Source organism: Myxocyprinus asiaticus, chromosome 7 (genome assembly GCF_019703515.2).
Source record: "Myxocyprinus asiaticus isolate MX2 ecotype Aquarium Trade chromosome 7, UBuf_Myxa_2, whole genome shotgun sequence".
Taxonomy (NCBI): domain Eukaryota; kingdom Metazoa; phylum Chordata; class Actinopteri; order Cypriniformes; family Catostomidae; genus Myxocyprinus; species Myxocyprinus asiaticus.
This window is the reverse complement of record NC_059350.1, coordinates 46404436-46427920: the sequence shown is the minus strand read 5'-3', so window position 1 is coordinate 46427920 and position 23485 is coordinate 46404436. Positions and strand designations below refer to the sequence as shown.

The window sequence follows — 23485 nt, the reverse complement described above, 5'->3', positions numbered from 1 at the left end:
GACATGATTGGGAACAAAGCATAAATAGTTTTTCGGAGCCACCTAATTTACATCTAGAGATATATAATGTCAAATTAGAAAAATAAGATTAATAGAACATTTTTGGCTCTCATTTATTTCAGCAGTTTACGTTTTTAGCATAATCTTTATCATTAAAAAATGTGAAAAGTTTTCTTTACAATGATACCAAACACTTGAACCTCATTATTTTTTGTTTTTGTTTTTTGTCAAGTTATAAGCCTTTAACATGTATTTACCAAGTCATGTCAGGGCACGCTGCCATATTTTTACTGAGGCAGGTTATCACATGCATTTTAAATTGTAACTGATCAATTCAAATTTTTGCTGGCGAAACAATGTCCCCGCTCTCCCCTGTAATTTATTGGTCACCAGACAGAGAGAAAAAAAAAAACAACCCACACCACCCCGGTGTGATTACAATAGGTCCATAGGAATGACTGCTTCAAATTTAAAATTAGCTCTTGGTGTGAACAAACCTTGAAGATGACACTTTTTGTTGTAAATTTCCAATGTGCAATGAGTGTAGAAACTTCAAAAATCAAAGAATATAAAAAATAAAGGCATATTGTCAGAGCTGTGGCTTGGCCATTAGCTGAGGTTAAGATACTGTATATTGATCTTTGGTGCAAGCACAGATAAATATGTTACACTTGTCCACAACAGTGATATAGAAACTTAAATAGATATACACTCATTGAGCACTTTATTAGGAACACTATGGTCCTTATAAAGTGCCCGTTGTGGTCTTCTGCTGTTGTAGCCCATCCGCCTCATGGTTCGACGTGTTGTGCATTCTGAGATTTTATTCTGTTAACTACAATTGTACTGAGCAGTTATCTGAGTTACCATAGCCTTTCTTTCAGCTCCAACCAGTCTGCCTATTCTCCATTGAACTCTCTCATCAAACACGGCGTTTCCGTCCACAGAACTGCCACTCACTGGATGTTTTTTGTTTTTGGTACCATTCTGAGTAAACTCTAGAGACTGTTGTGTGTGAAAATCCCAGGAGATCAGCAGTTACAGAAATACTCAAACCAGCCCCTCTGTCACCAAGAATCATGCCATGGTTGAAATCACTGAGATCACATTTTTTCCCCATTCAGATGGTTGATGTGAACATTAATTGAAGCTCCTGACCCGTATCTGCATGATTTTATGCACTGCACTGCTGCCACACGATTGGCTGATTAGATAATCGCATGAATAAGTAGGTGTACAGGTGTTCCTAATAAAGTGATTAGTGAGTGTAGATAGATATAGATATAGAAATTTACAGTGACAATAATTTAAAAGAAAATTTCACCCAAATATGACATTTTTTTGGGACAGTTTCCTCACCCACGTTCCAAACCCAAATGACTCCATTTCTTATGCAGAACACTAAAGGAGATGTTTTAATGAATATCGCGGTACCTCACTTTAAAGCTTAAAAAATGGACCCAAAAGTCTTAATGGAATGATACAGCCATCTAAGAAATCTGAAGATAAGCAAGGATTTATGGAACCCATGTGACGAGGTCCGAAGATTTGCCAAATCTAAACAGAATCCTCTGAAACAAGTAAAAAAAAAAAAAAAAAACGGCACAAGAGTGATGTTTTAAGAGGGGCACAGATAAATGTTGGTATAGTGACATTTCCTTTTTAGACTATGCTACACTGCACCATGAATAAAAGGTGATATAAACTGACAAAAAGACAAATCATTATTCAATATCTGAACTAAATTAAAGTATATTAATCCAACAAATCTCTCCAGTGTTGGAACCTTCATCAGATATACATAGTTATTAATCAAGTGGATCTGTTCTATTCCTGTTTTCCTCTTTATTTGATGGCTTGATGTATCAATACATCAGTATAGTACACCAGTGACTTATGTTTTCTTTCTTCCAAGGCAACTCAAGCTGCTGCATATAAATGATCAGATTCACCATATTATCATAATCTCTCTAACTCTCATTGTCTGTCTTTATAATGCCTTCTCTCACACTCAGACACATACGCACAAAGACAGTCTCTGGCCCAAGACAAATCTGAGAAAACAGTAGGAATTATGAGGTTAACGTTTCGCTCTAAATGAATTAGCCTGTGTGTCTACTTAACTATACAATATTCATAAAGTTTATGTCACACAAAACGCAGAGGGCCTTGGAACAGGGAATCTAAACATAGCTCATAAAAGCTGCTTTCAAAGGTTTGTCGAGATGTTTCGCTCGTTCTTCTCCCAAATAGACTGTCATTTCCCATGAAGGCAGCACTAAGAGGGAAAATGACCTCATTCGGTCCTGAATGCAGCCACCAATCTCCATGTTAGCCGACTGTCCTGTACAACCCGCGGGAAGGAAGCAGCGAAAGCAATTGGAAGAAAGAAAATAAGTGAGGGCGAGAGACATGTTGGTGGATTGCCAGGGAGAATGATTCTTTGTGCAGACCCTCTCTTCTGATAAACCCTGAAGGAAGGAAGACAGAGAAAGAAAATTAAAGAGAAAGAGAGAGAGAGAGAGAGAGAGAGAGAGAGTGAAATGGGGAAGGAAGTTTCAAATATAAAGGGATTGCAGAGATTAAAAGAAGAAAGACTGAAACTTGACAAAGAGGTCTGAAATATTTTTCTTCCAAGAAAAGACCCGTAGAGCGTTGTCTGATCCTACAGTTCAAAGCACTACACCCAGTATGGGAGCTCTCCTGTATAGTGACACATCCTCGGCTGGGGATTTGATCTCCTAATGATTCCGATATCAACCGAATTTAAATTCACTTCTAATATCATATCTTTGCAATCAGAGGTTCTGCGCGTCAAAGTCAATCCATAACCTTGACAGCATCTAATAACTGGTGTGAGTCATTGACGGCCAAAAATTATTTTGATGCAATCCAGGTGGTATAGTTGGGAGTAGAGCAGGATTTATTATACAGTACTGAACTATGGCAGATCGTTTGTCCACTGTGTACCATTCCGGAGCAGTTTAAAACATTGCAAATTGCACTGAAGCTAAGATCTGGCATTGTAACTTTATTTTGGTGTCTGCTTTAAGAGTAGCCACAAATCACACAAAATAACGAAGGACAAGTTTATTCTGGCTTCTACTGGACTCTCACTTAAGTTGTCCTGATCCCTCCTTAGGGGAGTTTGGGAACTTAAGAGCACAGGTGAAGTGTAAACAAGACATGGATCAGCATTCTGACATGACTGACAACACTTTTCCCTTGAAGGGGTCATGTCATGAGGAATCAAATTTCCCTTGAAATTTTGACATATAAGAAGTCATTCTACTATAAAAACATACTGTAAATTTCAGAACTCAAAACTTAATCCCCAAAGCAATAAAAGCATTTATCAATGCAAAAACACCTTGTTCTCTATTTTCGTGAATTCCCTACATCACTAGAGGGCTTATTAAATTCATGACCGGCTCTAAAGCAACAACATCAATACCTGCTTTAAATTATCACACCCTTGGCCCCACTCACTGGTGCTCAGTTCGTAAATTAATGTTGTGCGACCTTGGTCATTCTCTTCCGATTGAGTTTCAAATATGGCTGTATTTGAGGGGCTGCACAATGTTAGCCAGTCATAACAGTGGGCATTTACGTTGAAATTTAAAGGAGGCACTTAGGCCAAAACCGAACGTTTCAGAAGGAGGGCCAGAGACAGGGTGGAAAATGATCATATATTACAAATTTATGACTGTTTTGGTGCAAAAAAAAAAGAAAACTTAACTAACAATATCAGTGGACCTCAGGGAAGATAATAAAATTATATATCCTGTATATATATATTATATATATATATATAAAAGAGTCATAACCCCTTTAAATAAATAAAATATAATATAAAAATAATATAAATATAAATCATATATTTAATAATCTATACATGTTTAATATTATATTATCTATATAAAAATAATACAAAATAAAAACATAACTGAAAAAAAATTAATTTTACAGTAACTACAGTATTTAAGTTATTTTCATTACTATCATTTTCATTAAGTTATCATTCAAGTTATCATATGAAGTTATCATATACTTTCTGTTTGATATGTTATGAAACATATCAAATAGAAAACACCATCTTTATTATTATTTTAAGCAACTTATTCAGCACAGCTGATGACATCACATGATCTAATGTGCCAATGCAACCTCAGTCTATTGTTCAAGGAATAATGAGAAAATATGAGCAAGTTTGGGAGATGGATAAAAGAAAAAGACCAAGCATATATGTGTGTGTGTGTGTGTGTGTGTGTGTATGTGAGTGTATGTTACATATTTAATTTAAGTCAGAGCCTCTATTTTGCTCTTTTCTCCCATAATGCACCTCTCTAATACAGATGGGATAAAAGCAGCTTCAATGGGGCAGAAAACAGCTTTAGTGTTTAACTCTTCAGCCCTGGCTCTCCTTCTCTATCTTTTTCTTTTCTCTTTCTCTCTCTCTCTCGCTCTCTCTCTCTCTCTCTCATTTTATGTACTACCCTTATATAGACCCAAAACACATTTCCACATATTCCCAGACCTCATTTAAGAAATTGAGCATGCTAGCCACATAAAGAAGCTCATAGAATATTCAGTCCTGCCCCTCAGCGTGTTAGTGTGTGTGTGTGTGTGAGTGCTCTCTGCCCTCTCCTCCCATATGGCAGGAGAAAACATGGTAAAAAGACGTGTCCCCGCTCCTTCATTTTTTATAATGCGAGAAAGAAAATCTGGGTTTACAGCAGAACCGAGCATCCTCCAGGACCCTTCCAAACTCTCTCAAAACACACTCACACACCCCCCAGAGTGCACTACAAAGAGGCATGCAGTGGAACTTGAACATAGCAGGCCGAGAGAGACAGGTACATAGGAGAAAAGAAGTGCAGTTCTAGTGAGAGAAAAGGACCATTCTCAAACATATTAACATTGCATTATCAGATGGATGGATGGACAGACAGATAGATACAGTAGATACTAATGGATAATATAATAAAACATTAATATTTTTAAAAGAAAACTAATAACACACTGCATTTGTAAGACTTACAGAGTTCTCTCATCAGAGAATATAACCACAAATATGACCCAGATTGATGTGTAATTCATATCAATATGATACTTTTGATTATGAGCAGCTGTTATCAAAATACTGGGGGTAATAGGCTACTTTTTCCAACTAGTGAAAGTGTAGCATTTCAAAAGCGTTACAGTGCATTGCTGTTTTTTATTATCAATTAATTACTGTTGTATTCATCACTATGTTTTCACACTGTAGTTTAACCACTTTAAATTATGAGTAGCTTGTAGTTTTAAAGGAAAATTCCGGGTTCAATACAAGTTAAGCTCAACCTACAGCATTTGTGGCATAAAATGCAAAAATCTGGGTTACAGTAAGGCACTTACCATAAAAGAGAATGGGGCCAATTTTGAACATTAAAATACTCACTTTTTTGAAAGTTTAGCCACAAGACATAAACAATATGCACGTAAACATGATATTAGTGTGATAAAATGGCGTACTAACCTTTTCTGTGTAAAGTTAAAGCCAATTTTACAACTTCGTTGCCATGATGATGTAATGTCAACAAACCATAAAACCCTAAAATAACTGTAAAAATTACAATTTAAACAACTTTACAGCTCAAACAATACATGAGTTTTAACAGAAGAATTAATGTAAAGCTTTTATAAAATTATAAGCATCACATTTATGCCTTAATTTTTGTGGTAATCAATATTATGCCACAAATGCTGTCGATTGAGCTTAACCTGTATTGAACCCAGAATATCCCTTTAAAGCAGATTTCCTAACATTAGCTATGTTTCCATCAACAATTTTTTATGCGTACTTTAGGATATCGCATAAAATCTGTTGGATGGAAACACCAAGATGCGAATAAAATCTCCAAAATGCGCATGGAAAACTTAGACGCTCGCTTGAGGTGGATACGTTTTTTTATTCGATAAGAAATGTGCATAAACTATGATGGAAACACATCTACCGAATAAACAATCATGTGACTGAATAATTCATTCATAACTGGATGAACCAGCGGACCAGTTATCGCAACTGAATTGTTGGCCTGGTCATTCTGAAATACTGGTATCCTAAAAATCCAAAGCCTGCACAGAGTTTGCAGAGCAAATAAGTTAAACACAAACTTGCATTTTTTCCAGAAGAGCAGGTTTATTGATACTTGCAAAGAATATCTTATAGATCCACACCGCAAAGTCATGATGGAGGAACGCACACACATATAGTGCTCCCAGATCTGTGTGACCTGCTGTCATATCCAGTCATGAAACGAGTTATTGTGTTTTGGATGCACGTCCCAAACCGCGAGTATTTTATCCATAAAACAGTCACACAGTTGCTACAATTTCCCCGGAAGTGACGATTTTGTTCTTTTGAACGCAAGGGATGGAAACGCGGCTTTATCCACACATTGTTTTTGTGATATTCTGATTTTTCACATAAATCAAATTCGCAACTTGGATGGAAACATAGCTATTGTCAGACAGTTACAGTTTTTATAATTTTACTATATATTTCACTAAAGTTGCTGCCTTATGAACAGTATACTATGAGGTTTGTATGATGCCCAAACAAGGAATGCCTAACTTAACGTGTTACCTTTTGTGATAACATAAATGTCTAATGCTACTACATTTATTTAACACAATTTTAATACACATTTACCTAATATGATGGAAATGATAGAGAAATATCTTCTTAAAGGCTATTTTATTAATAAATCAAATCTAATCAAATCAGATGGAACTTTAACACAGTAAGTCATTTGCAGTCTTTGCAATGGTGGAACTTAGTTCTCATCAAAGCTCAACAAGAACCAAATATCATCTGCGAGTGCAATACAGTTAATGGTATGAGAAGGCACACCAGAGTACTGCAGCGGCAGGCTATGCTAGCGGCAAAAATACATATTTCTCTCCATAAAAGAGCTGAATGCATTAAAACTGAATGCACTTTATTTTTAAAGGAAAACTATATTTCAGCTAAATCTAAATTTGACAAAATGGATGTCTTTACAAAGCAACATTTAAATGGTATGCACATTTATAGCATGTCTACACTGCAAGCAAAAAACAGCTTGAGGTTGTCTATGTAGCGGAGTGGTGCAAGATTGAAAATAATAACTAAAAAACTGTGCCCGACTACGCCACCCTGGCAATTCCACCAAGGGATTATGAAACACAAGATGTCAATTAATAAGTTCACACAGGTTCACTTCACTAATGAAAGGCCAGAGACATAGGTACAAGTACAAAAATAAGCATTTTATTTAAAATACAATTAGAATAAAACACTTAATCTTAAAATGAGAACTGGCCTCAACCAGGAGTTGGTGCAAATAGCAGGACACACACAACGGAACTGGAGTTATATGATATAATATATAAAATTATAAAATATATGATTAGACACAGCTGCATGAACTGGGGCTTACCAGCAGGGGCGGACTACAAGGACCAGTATCAGCCCTAGAATAGAGGATCACTGCATTCACATGTGCGCGCGCGCGCACACACACACACACACACACACACACACACAAAACACAATAAGACTGGATATCAGTGAAAAACACCACCACCAATACAAGTGGGATAGAAAGCCGGCATCCCTGCCTTTGGCCCAGATCCTGGAACAAACACAACCGGGATAACAATTTAATATTCTAATCACATCACTCCATAGCATTGGCATAAACTCACTGAAACACATCAGTTAAAAGGCCAGGGACCCATCAGAACATAGTTTCATTAAAGAAAACACTTAAAAATCAGAAATATTTCAAAAGAACATGGGTAAACACTCTACAAAGAGACCCAGGCCTTGTTACCCTCCATTGCAGCCACAGGGTTCATGCAGCAACACTGCTCAAAATAGCACTACAATATGCAACAAACACAAAGGAAATAACCAAACCAACAAAACAAATAATTGAAAGAAATAAGACAAAACAAAAACAGAACAAGTAATCGAAAAATAAAACAAACAGAAACAAAACAGTGTTATAATTATAATTTTCTTTATATATCACACATTATACATTTGCACATATACAGTGAAATTCTTCTTTTTTACATATCCCAGCTAGGCTGGGGTCAGAGTGCAGGGTCAGCCATGATACAGCACCCCTGGAACAGATAGGGTCAAGGGCCTTGCTCAAGGGCCCAACAGTGGCATCTTGGTGGTGCTGGGGCTTGAACCCCAGACCTTCTGATCAGTAACCCAGAGCCTTAACCGCTGAGCCACCACTGCCCTATAATTCTCCTGTTGTCCCAGGAGAAACGCAAACGCAAATCCCAGAAGCTTTTTAGCCACTGGCCCTCACAGCATGCCAGTGAGCGCAACAATAGTATGCCAGCTCCTCGATCCAAACGCTAACACACAATAGCAATGAGCTGAGAATGGGGGGGTGGGCTGACGCAGCACAAATAAATCCAGTGGTCTACATTATGCTTTACAGCTGGAAATGAACAGTCAGATTGACCCACAATTACAGACACTGGAAAATGTTTTCAAGTCCACTCTCCAATGTCCCCATCCATTTCCTGGAACAACAACAATGACACAGCCGTGAGGCTAACAGTGAAGCATTTCCAGGTGGCATGTTGTGACCCTTAAATAGGCAAGCAGTGACTGTCATCATCATGACAATGTCAACAAGCCGCAAATTCAGGGAGGGTTTATCCTACCCTGCCACATCTACACTAAAATGCATCAGTTACAGGTGGGACATGTCCCCACCACTTGCAAAAGAAACATCTCCAGTTCTTGAACAGGAGTCACCATTTTGTTCATGTTTGCTATAAATGGCAATCCAGCGTTAAAGTTTGTTATTTTTGTGTGTTGAGTGATCATTGCTGCAATTAACAGTGCCGTTGAGTGACAGCGGGCGACGATGTTCTCTCTTGTGTCCAGACATGTGCTCTACTAGCACCGTAGCTTGCGCTTTCCAGTTAAATCGCAAAGCAAAATGCAAACAGATGTGTCCCCGCTCATGATATCCATCCACTAACGTTCAGATGCAATCTTAATTTATTGAAAAAAAAAAAAGTTATATTAGGGTGGATTAGAACCCAGAACTCCTTTTACTAGAGGCAAAAACTTCACCATGGGACCAGTCAGTCATTCTGGCTCAAACTCATTGTTCCATTTATTTATCCACTAACAAAAACCCAGTACTTTGAGTGTAATGTCAGAAAAGCACTATACGTTCATTCATTCATTCATACTTCCAGTACTGTGTTAACTGTATGGATCAAATTATCAAATTAATTATGTTAACTATTTATTAGAGCACTTGAATTGGTCATCAAGAATGACTATTTATCATAGCAATAAAAGATTATTTGGCATTATCTGCACAAAACCTAATTAACATCAATGAGTTTCCATCCACACCCTCACCCCCCCAAAACTGTCCCTACCACTTTTTAAAACAAAGTGATGCCCCTGTCTACACTGGAAGCGTCAAAACTACACATCACATCAGAATGTTCACTGAAGTCCCGTTCACAGTGTGTTGTTCCCCGTGCTGTTGGTTTTGGCATTCCTACTCGACTGCAGTATTCAACTTTATCAGGCAACAGATCACTGTCTGCACTCCCATTCAGTGAGCTTGCATGCACTTTAAAAGTTTGATTTCAGTCGGACTAAAACAATAATTTGTCTTTTTAGCCATCTGTATCTCTGCTTTGTCCAGCATGTATACACATGAATTGACAATGGTATCTGCATCTTGCTCATGCTTCAAAAGATAGAAGTGACGTGCAACATGTATTACCTGTACTTGCTAAGCTAGCATTCATCCTTCAAATAATCGATTATTAATTTTGTCATGTATAACTGGACAGACAGAAGAAGACTGCAGCTCAACTACACAAAAACCCACTGTACCTCGATTAAAAGCGTCACTAACGGACAATCCACATAAGAATGGTTTTACGTACAATTGACACAAAAATACGTTCTACTCTGGCTTCATGAATGAGCCACAATGTTAATATAGCTACAACCAGGGTCTTTGCTAGTAAAGGGGCAAGGCCTAAGGCGATGTCAAGTGTGCAATGCCTCTTGATGTCCCAAAGAGGAGGGTGTTGGGGGTGCGATGATGACCCTGTCAGTAGTGATCGCATTCCGGATCCAACCACACCGGTTACATCGCCCTAAATACGGTCCTGGCTACAACTGTGTATGTACATATATGGTTAGAAAAAAAGATGATTTAAATGAGTAGGACAGAATCCAAAACATTATGAGCTGGCTTTGGTGTAACAGTCAGAAGTTATTTAAATATAAAACAAAGACATTTTTTATTGATATTTATAAATAAAATCATTTTATTTCAGACGGACTGGGAAAATAAAGTGGCTGACATTTTTGCACAGCCAATACAGCAATGCTTGTATCAGCTAGAGCATCAAAAGGAACTCTGGGAGATGATTTAAAGAAAGGAGGAGAAGTGTTATGGGAAACAGCAAGCAGGGGGCCTCTTAATGTTTGAGTTTCATTCACATCAGCCCTGGAATTTGACTCCCTGTGCAGTGTTTCCCTCCAGAAGAGACTCTTCAATTATTATCCTTCCAGCTCTCCAGCAGCACAGGGGCCTAATGTGTCAAAACGAAGTTGGAGGATGTAGCTCCAAGAAAAGGAGATATTGAAAAATCTGAATCTTATGAATTGTAAGCATCTTTCAATATATTTGCCATCACAAACATCTCTGCTTACATACAATCAGAATCTAAGTGGATTGTAAAAATTCGAACTTAAGGGAACTTAAGGGAATCTTTTAATCATTTACAGGTAAACACACATAACAAGAGAATGAACTATTCGCTTTTGGTTTAAGCTTTTCATCGAGAATCATTACAATGCAAGCAGTAGGAGCCACTTAAGTATTTTAAGGTTATTTCATCACTGTTTGAAAATTGTGCATACATCTAAAATGATCAAATCTGTATGTGGATGGATGGAAACAACATTTTAATGAAAGATTATGAAGACATTCTTTGGAATAACTGATGATGGAAGAATGAATGAATCATGGACAATAAGACCAGGAAAGTGTGTATTAAGAAAGTAAATATGGTCCATTTTAATTTCATATTGACTTTAAATTTAAACACAATATGAGGTTTGTAAGGTACGAGTTATGAGATATAAGTCTCACAAACAACATTTGTAAAAATTAAAACAAAACAAAAGCAAATCTATTAATCATGCAAAATTAGACACATTGCATGAGAATCAACTTGTCAAAACCCCTTACTGGTTAAAGCTCGTCAACGAGAATCGTTACTAATAAAAGGGCACTGATAGAACAGTATAATCCACTTACTTTGAGGTTATTTCATCACTGTTTAAGAGATTATGCATTCATATAAAATGATCAAATCTTTATTTGGACGGGTAGTTTAAAGTGAAGTAAGCCAGATGATGCAACGGGATGACATGGTCGCCTGCAAGAGGTTTCTACAGTTCATGCGGATGAATGCTGCACAGTAATAACCTAATAGTCAAATGCAGCTATTTCGTAGTATAATAACCTAAATCATCATGTAAACATCAAATGCTTAATGTTAACTGTAAGGGCAGCTTTGATGAATCGAAACATAATCGTAAACTTTCTTGAGTTTTGCATTAAACCCTACTGACATGTCTGTCACTAACCCTGTCGGTTTGTTACACTGATATTCTGTCACACCCACACAATTGCAACTGATTTTGCCACAAAAACAGCTCTTTGCCAACTTTGCAGAAACAAACAGACTGACAGAGGGACAGTGACAGGAAGACTGGCAAACCGTCAGGCTGTGTCCGATACAGATGGCATCACTGCTAAAGAAAATCTGTCAGGTATCTGAATTGTGTCTCGTTTAATGCCACATAGCTAGATGGTCCAAAACATGGCACCGGATATTTGAAATAGAGTTGTTTGTATAGACCTTGGTGGAAAACATCAGATTAATGCCATATATGATGAAATATTCTGAGGTCGGTTGCTCAAAATGTCCATGGGTTTTCGTGTAATGATGAGCAGTGTCAACATTCTTCAAAACATCTCTTTTAGTGTTCCATAGTGGGTGGAATCAGTAGGGACCTGGCAATGCAATATTATATCGATATCTGGGTTGCAACATAACAATTTTGCAATTCTTTATGTTTAGTGTATTGTGATTCATGACTTTGATATATTGCAGTATCTTGTACTCTTTTTTTCTTTTAACTCATTAATAAAACTTTGATTTTTCGCAACAACTTCTAAGCGTTCTACTTTACTTGATTGTAGACCCATAAATATTGTGTAGTGCATGGCCACATCAGTGTCAGTAAAAAAACAAAAACATCTTGAGGGAATAGCGTACCTTGGTTCCAGCGTATCTTTACAGACATTCTTATAAATGAAACAAGTTATAGGCTTCTTCTGTTTGTTCATTCTGTTCATTGACCTAATGTAGGTTTATTCTCACACACTTGCTTTAATGGTGGTCAATGTCTTGATGGATAACATCAGATTGATGTCAGGTATGAGGTGGATTGCTGAAAATGTCCAGTGTAAACACACCAAGGAAAGATACTGGCTTACCTTCTCGGCCATGGTCATGGCAGAGCCGCCATGAATTCCCAGTATGGGCATGGATGTCTGAGAGGAAACAAAGTCCAGCATCTGTGCCACTGCTTCTTGGTCTGTACCGTCTCCATAGACCAGCCCGTGAAGTCTCTGACGTGACATGAGCTCACACAGGTGTGTGAGCATGCTTCCTGGGTCCGTCTGGTTCACCTGGACACTGAGTACAGTCACATCCAGTGGTGCACCTATCCCATGAGCTGGACGCAAGGCTGACTCGGATACGGTGGGGGTTTGTCCCAGAATCACAGCAACAATTAGGGACGGGGGCTTCTCTGCGGCCAGCGAACAACCCAGCAAAGTCCATAAAACCATCGACCAAACTACAGCTCCCATCATTCCTGGCTTCAGCCCCTGTTAGGATGAGACAAATAAGCTACATCTGGCTGGTCGTAACACCTTGTCATGCAAACCTCATGCTCAGATACAAGACAATGCATTAAAAGCTTTGGCAAATCAGGCTTACAGAAGAAAACCAGTACAAAATCAAATAATGCAAGAAAATACATTACATCCACCCCATTACTCTGCTCACAGTGATTCAGTAAGTGGACTGATAATGAATGGGAAGTGAATGCACAAGGCAAACTTTTAAAGGTTAAGATGGCATGCCACTCTATACAAATACTCAATCATATAGAGTCAATACTTTTCAATTAGTCTAAACAGTTTAATGGAATAGTGGTTCACTTATTACCAATTAATTCTAATGTACTGTCTTGCCATCTTACAATATATCAGTGTGGTTGTATTTAAAGGGCCTGCCTAATTGATAGGATTCTTCAATAGTTTATTACAATACTGGGCTGAATTTTCATGCCTGGATGATTCCAGATGGCTAGTATAGCTGTCTTTTAAATTACAGTAATAATTGATGAAACCAAGTACTAACTGGAGTGCATTATAACTTCATGAGTGAAGAATAGCTTACACATGGTTAAATTTAAGTGCGCTGATGTCAGCAGTTCAAAGATGGTCCAATCTCAAGAGATTGAATGTAAAAGTCAACATCTGTATGGAAGTAGCTGTGTTTATCCCATAGTATTAAGGGAACAGTTCAGCCAAAAGTTCTGGAATCATGCACTCACCCTTATGTCATCCAAAACTTGAATGTTTTTCTTTCTTACGTGGAACACAAAAGGAGATGTTAGGTAGAATGTCTGTGCTGCTCTTTTCCATACAAATAAAGTGAATGGGGATGGATGCTACCCCACAAATGACAAAAAAGCATAATTAAATAATTCCATACTACTCTCATCTACATTGTATGAGGAACAGAGCCAAATTTAAGATGTTATTCACTGAAAATCTTGGCCTCTGGCACAGCTCTCACATCTAATACACTCTTCTGCATATTACAATTTGGCAGGTCATGATCAGTTACAGCTAGGGATGCATGATATATCGAATTTATCAAAATATTGCAAATGTACATATCATAATATTCAAGGGCTTGCGATGATGATTTTAATACAGTAACGTTCAAGAAGATGCAGATTGCAGAGAATAGGCTGGGCATTGTCACTTTATGTGTGTGTGCATGCAGTGTAAATGCGCTTACTCAAATGATGGAGCGTGTCACAATTTGTGCATACAGTTGAAGTCAGAAGTTTACATACACCTTAGCCAAATACATTTAAACTCAGTTTTTCACAATTCCTGACATTTAATCGTAGAAAACATTCCCTGTCTTAGGTCAGTTAGGATCACTACTTTATTTTAAGAATGTGAAATGTCAGAATAATAGTAGACATAATTATTTATTTCAGCTTTTATTTCTTTCATCACATTCCCAGTGGGTCAGACGTTTACATACAATTTGTTAGTATTTGGTAGCATTGCCTTTAAATTGTTTAACTTGGGTCAAATATTTTGTGTATAAGCCTTCCACAAGCTTCTCACAATTTTCTGGCAAGTTGCTGGAATTTTGGGCCATTTCTCGAAACAGAACTGGTGTAACTGACTTTGACTTTGTTGTCCTTATGTCATTTTGCCACAACTTTGGAGGTATGCTTGGGGTCATTGCCCATCTGGAAGACCCATTAGTGACCGAACTTTAACTTCATGGTTGATGTCTTAAGATGTTGCTTTAATATATCCACATAATTTTCCTTCCTCATGATGCCATCTATTTTGTGAAGTGCACCAGTCCCTCCTGCAGCAAAGCACCCCCAAAACATGATGCTGCCACCCCCATGCGTCACGGTTGGGATGGTGTTCTTCGGCTTGCAAGCCTCACCCTTTTTCCTCCAAACAAATTGATGGTCATTATGGCCAGAATGTTAAATTTTTGTTACATCAGACCAGAGGAAATTTTTCCAAAAAGTAAGATCTTTGTCCTCATGTGCTCTTGCAAACTGTAGTCTGGCTTTTTTATGGTGGTTTTGGAGCACTGGGTTCTTCCTTGCTGAGCAGCCTTTCAGGTTATGTAGATATAGGACTTGTTTCACTGTGGATATAGATACTTGTCTACCTGTTTCCTCCAGCATCTTCACAAGGTCCTTTGCTGTTGTTCTGAAATTGATTTGCACTTTCGCACCAAACTACACTCATCTCTAGGAGACAGAATGCGTCTCCTTCCTGAGTGGTATGATGGTTACATGGTCCCATGGTGTTATACTAGCGCACTATTATTTGTACAGATGAATGTGATACCTTAAGGCATTTGGAAATTGCTCCCAAGGATAAATCAGATTCTTTTTTTCTGAGGTCTTGGCTGATATCTTTTGCTTTTTCCATGATGTCAAGCAAAGAGGCACTGAGCTTGAAGGTAGGCCTTAAAATATATCCACAGGTACACCTCCAACTGACTCCAATTAGCCAATTAAAAGTGTTGCCCAAAGGCTTGACATAATTTTCTAGAATTTCCAAGCTGCTTAAAGGCACAGTTAACTTAGTGAATGTAAATGTCTGACCCACTGGAATTGTGATATAGTCAATTAAAAGTGAAACAATCTGTCTGTAAACAATTGTTGGAAAAATTACTTGTGTCATGCACAAAGTAGATGTCCTAAACGACTTGCCAAAACTGTAGTTTGCTAATATGAAATCTGTGGAGTGGTTAAAAAATGAGTTTTAATGACTTTAACATAAGTGTATGTAAACTTCTGACTTCAGCTGTATGTAGCTGTAACCGGCGCTGTCTTGTGCTTTCACTCTGCATTGTGTGTGCAGATAGTAATGAGACCAGATGCCAGTATGCAAACTTAAACTTGGCTTGTTTATTGGCCGCTGTAGTCTGTGTGGATATATCAAAGGATGGGTTTCAATTAATGGATTGTCCTGTGAAATCATTCCTCTCAGTCTCAAGTTCAGCACGGAATGACAACAAGCACGTTAAACCAAAGCAAAAAATGAATCTATGGCAAGCGCTTCTGGACATAATTTTTGAAAATAAAAGTCCCACATTGACTGAGCTCATTTTGAAAATAATACGAACATTATTATTTTAGGATATCCCACAATACTACATGGCTAATGGTAAAAAACTTAATATTTTACACAGTCTATTAGCAATTTGGAAAAAAACAACAACTACGTTTGTGATCTCTGGGATAAATGGTCCTTTTTATTCCAATAAACATCAGTTTATTTGGGCGGTGAGGTTTCCGATGTTCCGCACACTCCGATAATGTCATGATAGGATTATCGTATTGCATATCACATTTTTCCTCCATATCGTGCAGCCCTAATTAAGGCACATGCAAGAACTAATGGGGTAACGTGTTTTCTTGTATCATATTTGAAAGTATGTGAATAACATTTAATGCATGTGTTGTATGGATTAAATTTTTTGGTTCACATTTCATCATTGTTTGAGCTCGCCAGCATCTATCTCCATTCACTTCGTTGAATTGAAAACAGTAAAGTGAACGTTTTCAAAACATCTCCTTTAGTGTTTCACGGAATAAAGAAATTCTGGATGATTTTTAATTTTTAGATTAACTACGCATTTTCCTTTAACTTTTTTTGTTCATTTGGCTTCTTCAACCATGGTTGTGCCACTTTGCTATCAAACGTAAGCTTCAAGGTCAAATTCACACTGAAATTTTCACTTTCAGAAATGTCACTGGATACGTCTGCTTCATTCCTGGAATGCAGTCATCAGTCATATTTGCACCTCTATTTTATTCACTGACAAGCTTTTGACAAGTGTATAGTTTTGGGCAACAGCCACCAACCACAGATGACAGAGTACTCAGATGAAGAAGTGTTGATTTACATGAATATACTGTAAATATATAGGCTACATTCAAGCCCTTCAAATGGAGGATACATGAACTACATTCAAAGATATTGTTGCTTGTAATTGTTACTAATGACTGAAACATTCTCAACCAAACCAACACAAAAGGACACATGTACACCCTCATGGAGCAGTGTGAGCTTGTCCCTTAATATGCAGTATGTTCCATGTAATTTATCAAAATTCATTATGAAAATCTATAAAATGCAATAAATTCCACAGTCTCGCTTGAATTCTGGGAGTTTGTTTGGGGTTCTCAGCAACAATCAATGTGATAAGAATGTGCTACCATCAGCTGTTGTGAGAAGTACTTTATTTCTGCTGTCCTCAACAAAGGATGCAGCACAAAGCAAAAAAAAAAATAAAAAAAAACTCATAAATGGCTGGCTTTTAAAAAAATAATAATCTCACCCTGGAATGTTCCACTAAATATATTATAAATACATATATATGGGTGTTTATATTTAAACAAATAACATGGTCTTATATCAGTGTCAGCAATTAACTTTTCCATTAAGGGCAATACTTGCCCCCTGGATTTGATTTTCAGGGGCATTTTTTACCTTGATCAGGGCACGACATTTCTAAACATACAAAATTAATACAAATTAAAATGACCACAAATCTAATCATGCAAAATATAAGAAATATATCAGATGTTACAGATAAGAACATCATAACTCATTATGGGGGCATTTTTGTCATTTTCGATGGCGTTTTTTGCCCCAAGCCCTTATTACTAGGGGAAGTGTATAGTTTTGATGCTGTAACTGGTCACCATTTATATTTTCACTATTTTTTATCACCTTTTTTAATTTTGCAGTTAATTTAAAAGAGTCCTGTGGTGTGACATATTAATTTTTCAAAGTACCAACATGCCATTTATTATCTTAATTAATATGAGGTTATAAGAAAGCATGCAAAATAATTATAAAACAATTAGAAAAATGATATTTCAAAAATTTTTAGATGGTGTATAGCATGTCACACTGCAGGACACTGCTGTAAAATATGATGTGAACTGCCCATATACTGTACACACACCTATCACAGAGTATAATGATTTATTACAGTATTTTATCAAAGTATCATTATATTAGCACAGCAGTATAGTCCAAGTGGATGATTGTCACTGCCTACAATGCAATATTTCCATAAATGAAGCAATGACTTGTTTAACACTTGACAAACTAATAATTTATTGATGCAATTTCAATTGTTGCCGAACAATAATCACAGAGAGTAAGAGGCTTTATCTTTTGACAGCTAAAACATTCAGATGTATTGTAAGCACACTAATTGCTTTCTTGATGGTTGCACTGGTTGTTTGCAATGGTCCAAAGTAATATGTGCCTCAATGGCCACATTAGAGATTCCAGAGACAAGCAGTTGTGCTCTGTTGGCCGTTACTTTCTCATTTAATATACTCGCTAACGTCCATAACTGGCATACTTACAGTGCCATCCCAGCAAAACAACCATGCCCTTAGGCCCAACCTACAGTAGCACTTAGTTTGTGCAAAAATGCAACACATCACTCGGCATCTCTCTCACTCATTCTCTGTGCATTTGTGAGATTTGCTGGACATTTTACAAGTAAATTGCTTGTAATATTTTCATATTTAACCCAAACTAGCAGGTTACAATTGCAGAGCAGCCAATGCTCAAAGTGCAAAGTCTTTTCACTTACAAACACAAACTTTTTACTCATCAAATTTTTAGCAACTCTGCCAGAAACTTCTTACCAATATGAGTGTTTGTACAAGCGAGGTTTGGACGTTGTCTCCGAGTATGTGCCTGAAAGTACAGACCACACTTTTGATGATCTGTCACAGCCCATATTTTATAACTCAAAACCAGAGCGTAAAGTGCCAAGTGTAGATCGGCTCCACTGTTAGCAGAACATCACCTCTGAGATCACTTCTCTTCGCAAGTGAAAGAGGAGGTTGTGGGTGGATTTCGGAGTTTGACTTTGTGGAAGAGTTGGGGGGTCAACATTTATGAGTACTCTCAAAATAAGCACCTGTACTAGGTCCTCCTCCCCCATCTATCACTTTTTCCAACAAACATATACGCTTACACATAATTTTCCATTTTAAGGCATCACAAGAGATGGCCCGATAAAGGTAAGTGAGCAAACGCATTAAAGGAATAATTACGGTTCAATACAATTTAAGCTCAATCGCCAGCATTTGTGGTATACTGTTGATTACCACAAAAAATAAAGCAAAAATTGAAGTTGCAGTGAGGCACTTACAATGGAAGTGAATGTGGCCAATGTTTGGAGGGTTTAAAGGCAGAAATGTGAAGCTTATAATTTTATAAAAGCCCTTACATTAATTCTTCTGTTAAAACTTGCATATTATTTGAGCTGTAAAGTTGTTTAAACTGACATTTTTACAGTCATTTTAGGGTTTGTTGTCATTACGTCATGGCAACGAAGTTGTAAAATTGGCTATAACGTTACACAGAAAAAGGTTAGTGAGTGCTGTTATCACACTAAAATCAGGTTAACATGCATTTTGTTTATGTCTTGTGGCTATACTTTTGAAATGGTGATTATTTGGACCTTTACCAATTGGCCCCATTCACTTCCATTGTAAGTGCCTCACTGGAATCCAGATTTATTTTTTTTATTTTTTTATCAATATTATCCCACAAATGCTGTTGATTGAGCTGAACTTGTATTAAACCCAGAATATTCATTTAATGCAATATATTTGGGTGGTAATTGTATCATTTGTCAACAGTCATACATGCACGTGTGTGTAGGAAGGAGGAAGTTTTAGAATATTTCGGCTTTTTCAAAATTGTACCCTCCACTACAGGAAATACTATTTTAAGGACTGGGCTTGTAAGCTTGAGGAAAACATCAAAAATGTGCTTGGACAACGTGACTGCACCCAAATCTGCAAGTCCCTCATTCCCAGTGTCGGCGGAACCCGCGAGACAACGGCGCCCCCTGTCGGATCTCCCGCCAGAGCCGTTTCGCGCCTATTACTAAACGTTCAATGTTTAACCCGTAGGCTATCTTACCTTGCGTGTCACGATGTGTCAGTGAAGAAAACTCGGCGAGGTTGAAATGTGCCATCTGTGAAAGTGAGCGACGTCCTGTGAATTTTATCCACGAAGATTTCCTGACAGAGGAGACGCGTTCCTCGGCGCATTTTCAGACCTTCGGTGCACCACCTTGACAGGAGCTTAAGTATTCAGTGTTCTGAAAGAAAGTAAAGCAAATTTTCCTGAATTGGGTTAACATAAATGTGGTAAACTGATCTTTTAGTGCATTTCTTATAACTTATCGTTCGTGTTCATGGCACACCCGAGAGTGGGCTCGCGGGAAAACTGCTCTGCGTGGAAACGTAACGGTTCCCCCGCACAGAACCAAATAGCTAACCTCAGAGACTAACGGCGTCTTACGGAATAAGACTCCGTGAGCTTCGAGTTAGAGAAGATAGTCAGTGTTTAAAAGGTATATGAGAGACCCGGCGTGTTTAAATGACGAGCGGTGCGGTATTCCCCTCACGCGCGCGGGATTTGTCTGTATGTAGGGCGCTCGCTCGCGCAGCAGGTGTTGCGCATCAAGGCGGTTGAAATAATTTCTCCCTTCACAAAAATACGCCGACGATTTCGTCAACGTCAAGCTCCAACGATTCCCCTTTTCCCATGAGAGAAGGAACCCTCATTTGGTATTGGAAAATAAGATGGAAATAGCACATTTGACATTTAATTGAAAGTAAAAAGAGAACAGCTTACCTTATATCCTCTTTATACACATCCAACATTCTATTCGTGAATTACACAATGTCCCGACTCTTCATCGTGTAACCTTGCTCGTTCTTTATAAACAAATCCGTCAAGTTCAGCGCTCTTATCAGCGTTATTCCACCAGTGCCCTTGTGTTTACCGTGACTATTCCTTACAGCGATTCGCCAAAAAAAAAAAAGGTAAGGAAAAAAAAATTATCCGACCAAAAACCAACGATCCAATAGATTTTTATTATTATTATTATTATTATTATTATTATTATTATTTATTTTAATCGTTTTTTTATTTTATTTTGGAGTCTCGAGCGCGTTCCGCAGTGGATCTGGTGGAACAGGTCCGTGTGCCTCCTCTGAGGGGGATTCCGTCAATAGCACGTCCTTTTGGAGAAACCAACAAGAAAACACCGAATTCACAGGTGCATTCGTCGGTAACGCTGATGAGGTCTATTTTGGGTAGAGATTCCTCTGCGACACCGTCGACTGAACTCGAGACATCAGCGCAGTCAAACTGTATCGAGCTTGTATACGCGCTTTTACATCTCAGCGCGGAATTGAGACTGTACTTGCCAATGCCTCCCACGCGCTCCGCGCCAAATACAACTCAGTTCCTGTACCCTATATCAGCTATAATTAAACGTAAACATATGAGAGGTAAAGGTATTGATTTACCATATGTTTACGTAAAAGGACTAGTCTCTCAAAACTTATATGCATACTGTGCGATAATCAATTAGAAGATTTAAAAAAGGTACCTTGGCGCGCGTTAATATTTCCACCCAACTTTACAGACCATTGCTCTCAGACGCACACTCCATGAATCGAGTAAATAGATTTTTTTTTGGGGGGGGGGGGGGGGGGGGGTCTCTCACTCTCTCACTCTCTCTCTCTTTCACACACACACACACACACACACACACACACACACACACGTTCATACAGTCGCAGATGATAATGAGAGCCATTAACAGTCCATGATCACAATGGAAAATTGTGTAAAATTCTCAATCACACTGTGCCTCATTAAACAAGTAATTTTCCCGTTTGGTGTTGCAAAACCATGTCCCGTCCAGTCTCGCCTCCACGTGTTAAAGAGAGCAAAACCGTTCAACGAATCGACTCCTAACTGTCTCAGTGAAAACGGAGAATTTGGGCTTGCTCAGTCTGCGCTAAAATTGGTGGGTTTTATGAGTCAGACGCTCCTAGCTGTGTAATTTCTCTGCGAGAGACTATAGTGATCCCCAAATCAGGCAATTAAATGAAATGGATTTTATAGTTTAAGCTGCTTTGAGATCATTCACTCGATCATTTGTAAACTACTTGACACATGTCTATTTATAGTCATTCAAACTTCAGATTTTGACAACATACGTAGATGTGCATAGAGTTATTTAGGATAATTATATATTTATGCCTAGAGTGCAAAAACATATTTAAAGGAATATTCCGGGTTTAATACTAGTTAAGCTCAATCAGCAGCATTTGTGGCATCATGTTGATTCCCACAAAAAATAGTTTTAATTTGTCCCTCCTTTTCTTTAAAAAAGCAAAAATTTGGGTTCCAGTGAGGCACAAACAATTTAAGTGAATGGGGCCAATCTTTGATGCCACAAGATGTAATATGCATGTTAACCAGTGCTCGAATTGAATCAAGTCTTATGGGGGGGTCCCCACCATTATATATATATATATATATATATATATATATATATATATATATATATATATATATATATATATATATATATATATGTGTGGGGGGGGGGGGGGGTAGTCTCGCAATATACAATTTATACAAAATATACAATATATTTATTTGATCATAATATGCATAACTATATACTATTTATTAAAAACAGGCTTACATAAAAGAACAGGCTTTTGTGTTGATAAAGAATAATATATATATATATACATTTTCAGTCCAATGTTATATAACAAAGAGAGAGAAGCTACTATTCTTCTTTTAAATGGCTTACTCCAAGTAATACTGGATTTAGAGGGGTTCCAAGCAGCAGACCCAAAAGGGCAACTATGGCAAATATACCAGGGGACTACATATAAGGCACTTGTGTGAAGGCATGTGACTTCAAAATACATTGAAATGTCTCCATATCAGTAGAAAACAATCAGATGGCTTCCAGACTCACTGGATAGTATCACTGTCAGATTCAGCAGTGGCACATTATGATTTCATAATGTCTCGGAAAACAGTGATAAAGGAGCAGTCAGTTTAAGGACCTTTTTTTATTACTTAAACAGTAGCAAAAGGATGGCAAAATACTGTCAGGCTGTAATGATACTATAGAGAGGAGATTAGGTATGAACCCAGGTGCGGGAGCTTTATTCAAAGACTGCAGGACAACTGGGCAAACAGGATACAGTCTTTAGAATAGTTCATGACTTTAACATAGGCATGTTGTCAATCATTGCTATTTCAAGAGTGAATTCCGCATTTATAGTCGGATGTAATTCCCGAAACTTTGTAGCGTGTTCATGGCCGTTGGTCCTCCTCTTGGCAGCATGAAAAACAAGTTTTATACAAATTCTGAATGGATTATATATAGCATAGAAAGCGCACAAAGAGCGCTCCCTTTATAATCAATAAAAAAAACTGTCACTCATCTTCATCGCGATCTCTAGCACCCCCGTAAAACCAGGCCTATGAAAAATGAGTAAGCCGAAATGTTTCCAATTTATGCAAGGAATACAAAAGCCCCGACATGGAGTGGATAGATATAGTAGAAAGATATAGAGAGAGAAAATTACCCCTCAAAAAAGTCACTTCTCGACTGCGAGTGGAGGTTTATTATTCTCCATTTT

The 23485-nt window shown here is 37.8% G+C and overlaps 1 protein-coding gene across 2 annotated transcripts in view; it reads right to left on the bottom strand.

Moving 5' to 3' along the window:
- grin2ab (glutamate receptor, ionotropic, N-methyl D-aspartate 2A, b) overlaps window positions 1-20874 on the bottom strand; it is a 135092-nt gene extending 114218 nt beyond the window's left edge. The window contains exons 1-3 of one of the 2 annotated variants that reach the window (XM_051702155.1): window positions 20655-20874; window positions 19935-20115; window positions 12612-13007 (exon numbers count right to left, since the gene is read on the bottom strand). In XM_051702155.1, the coding sequence (XP_051558115.1) occupies window positions 12612-12992 (381 nt within the window). In that variant the 5' untranslated portion in view covers window positions 12993-13007; window positions 19935-20115; window positions 20655-20874. The remainder of the gene's footprint in view (window positions 1-12611; window positions 13008-19934; window positions 20116-20654) is intronic. The other variant, XM_051702156.1, reaches the window with a different exon arrangement.
- Between the last annotated feature and the right edge of the window lie 2611 nt (window positions 20875-23485).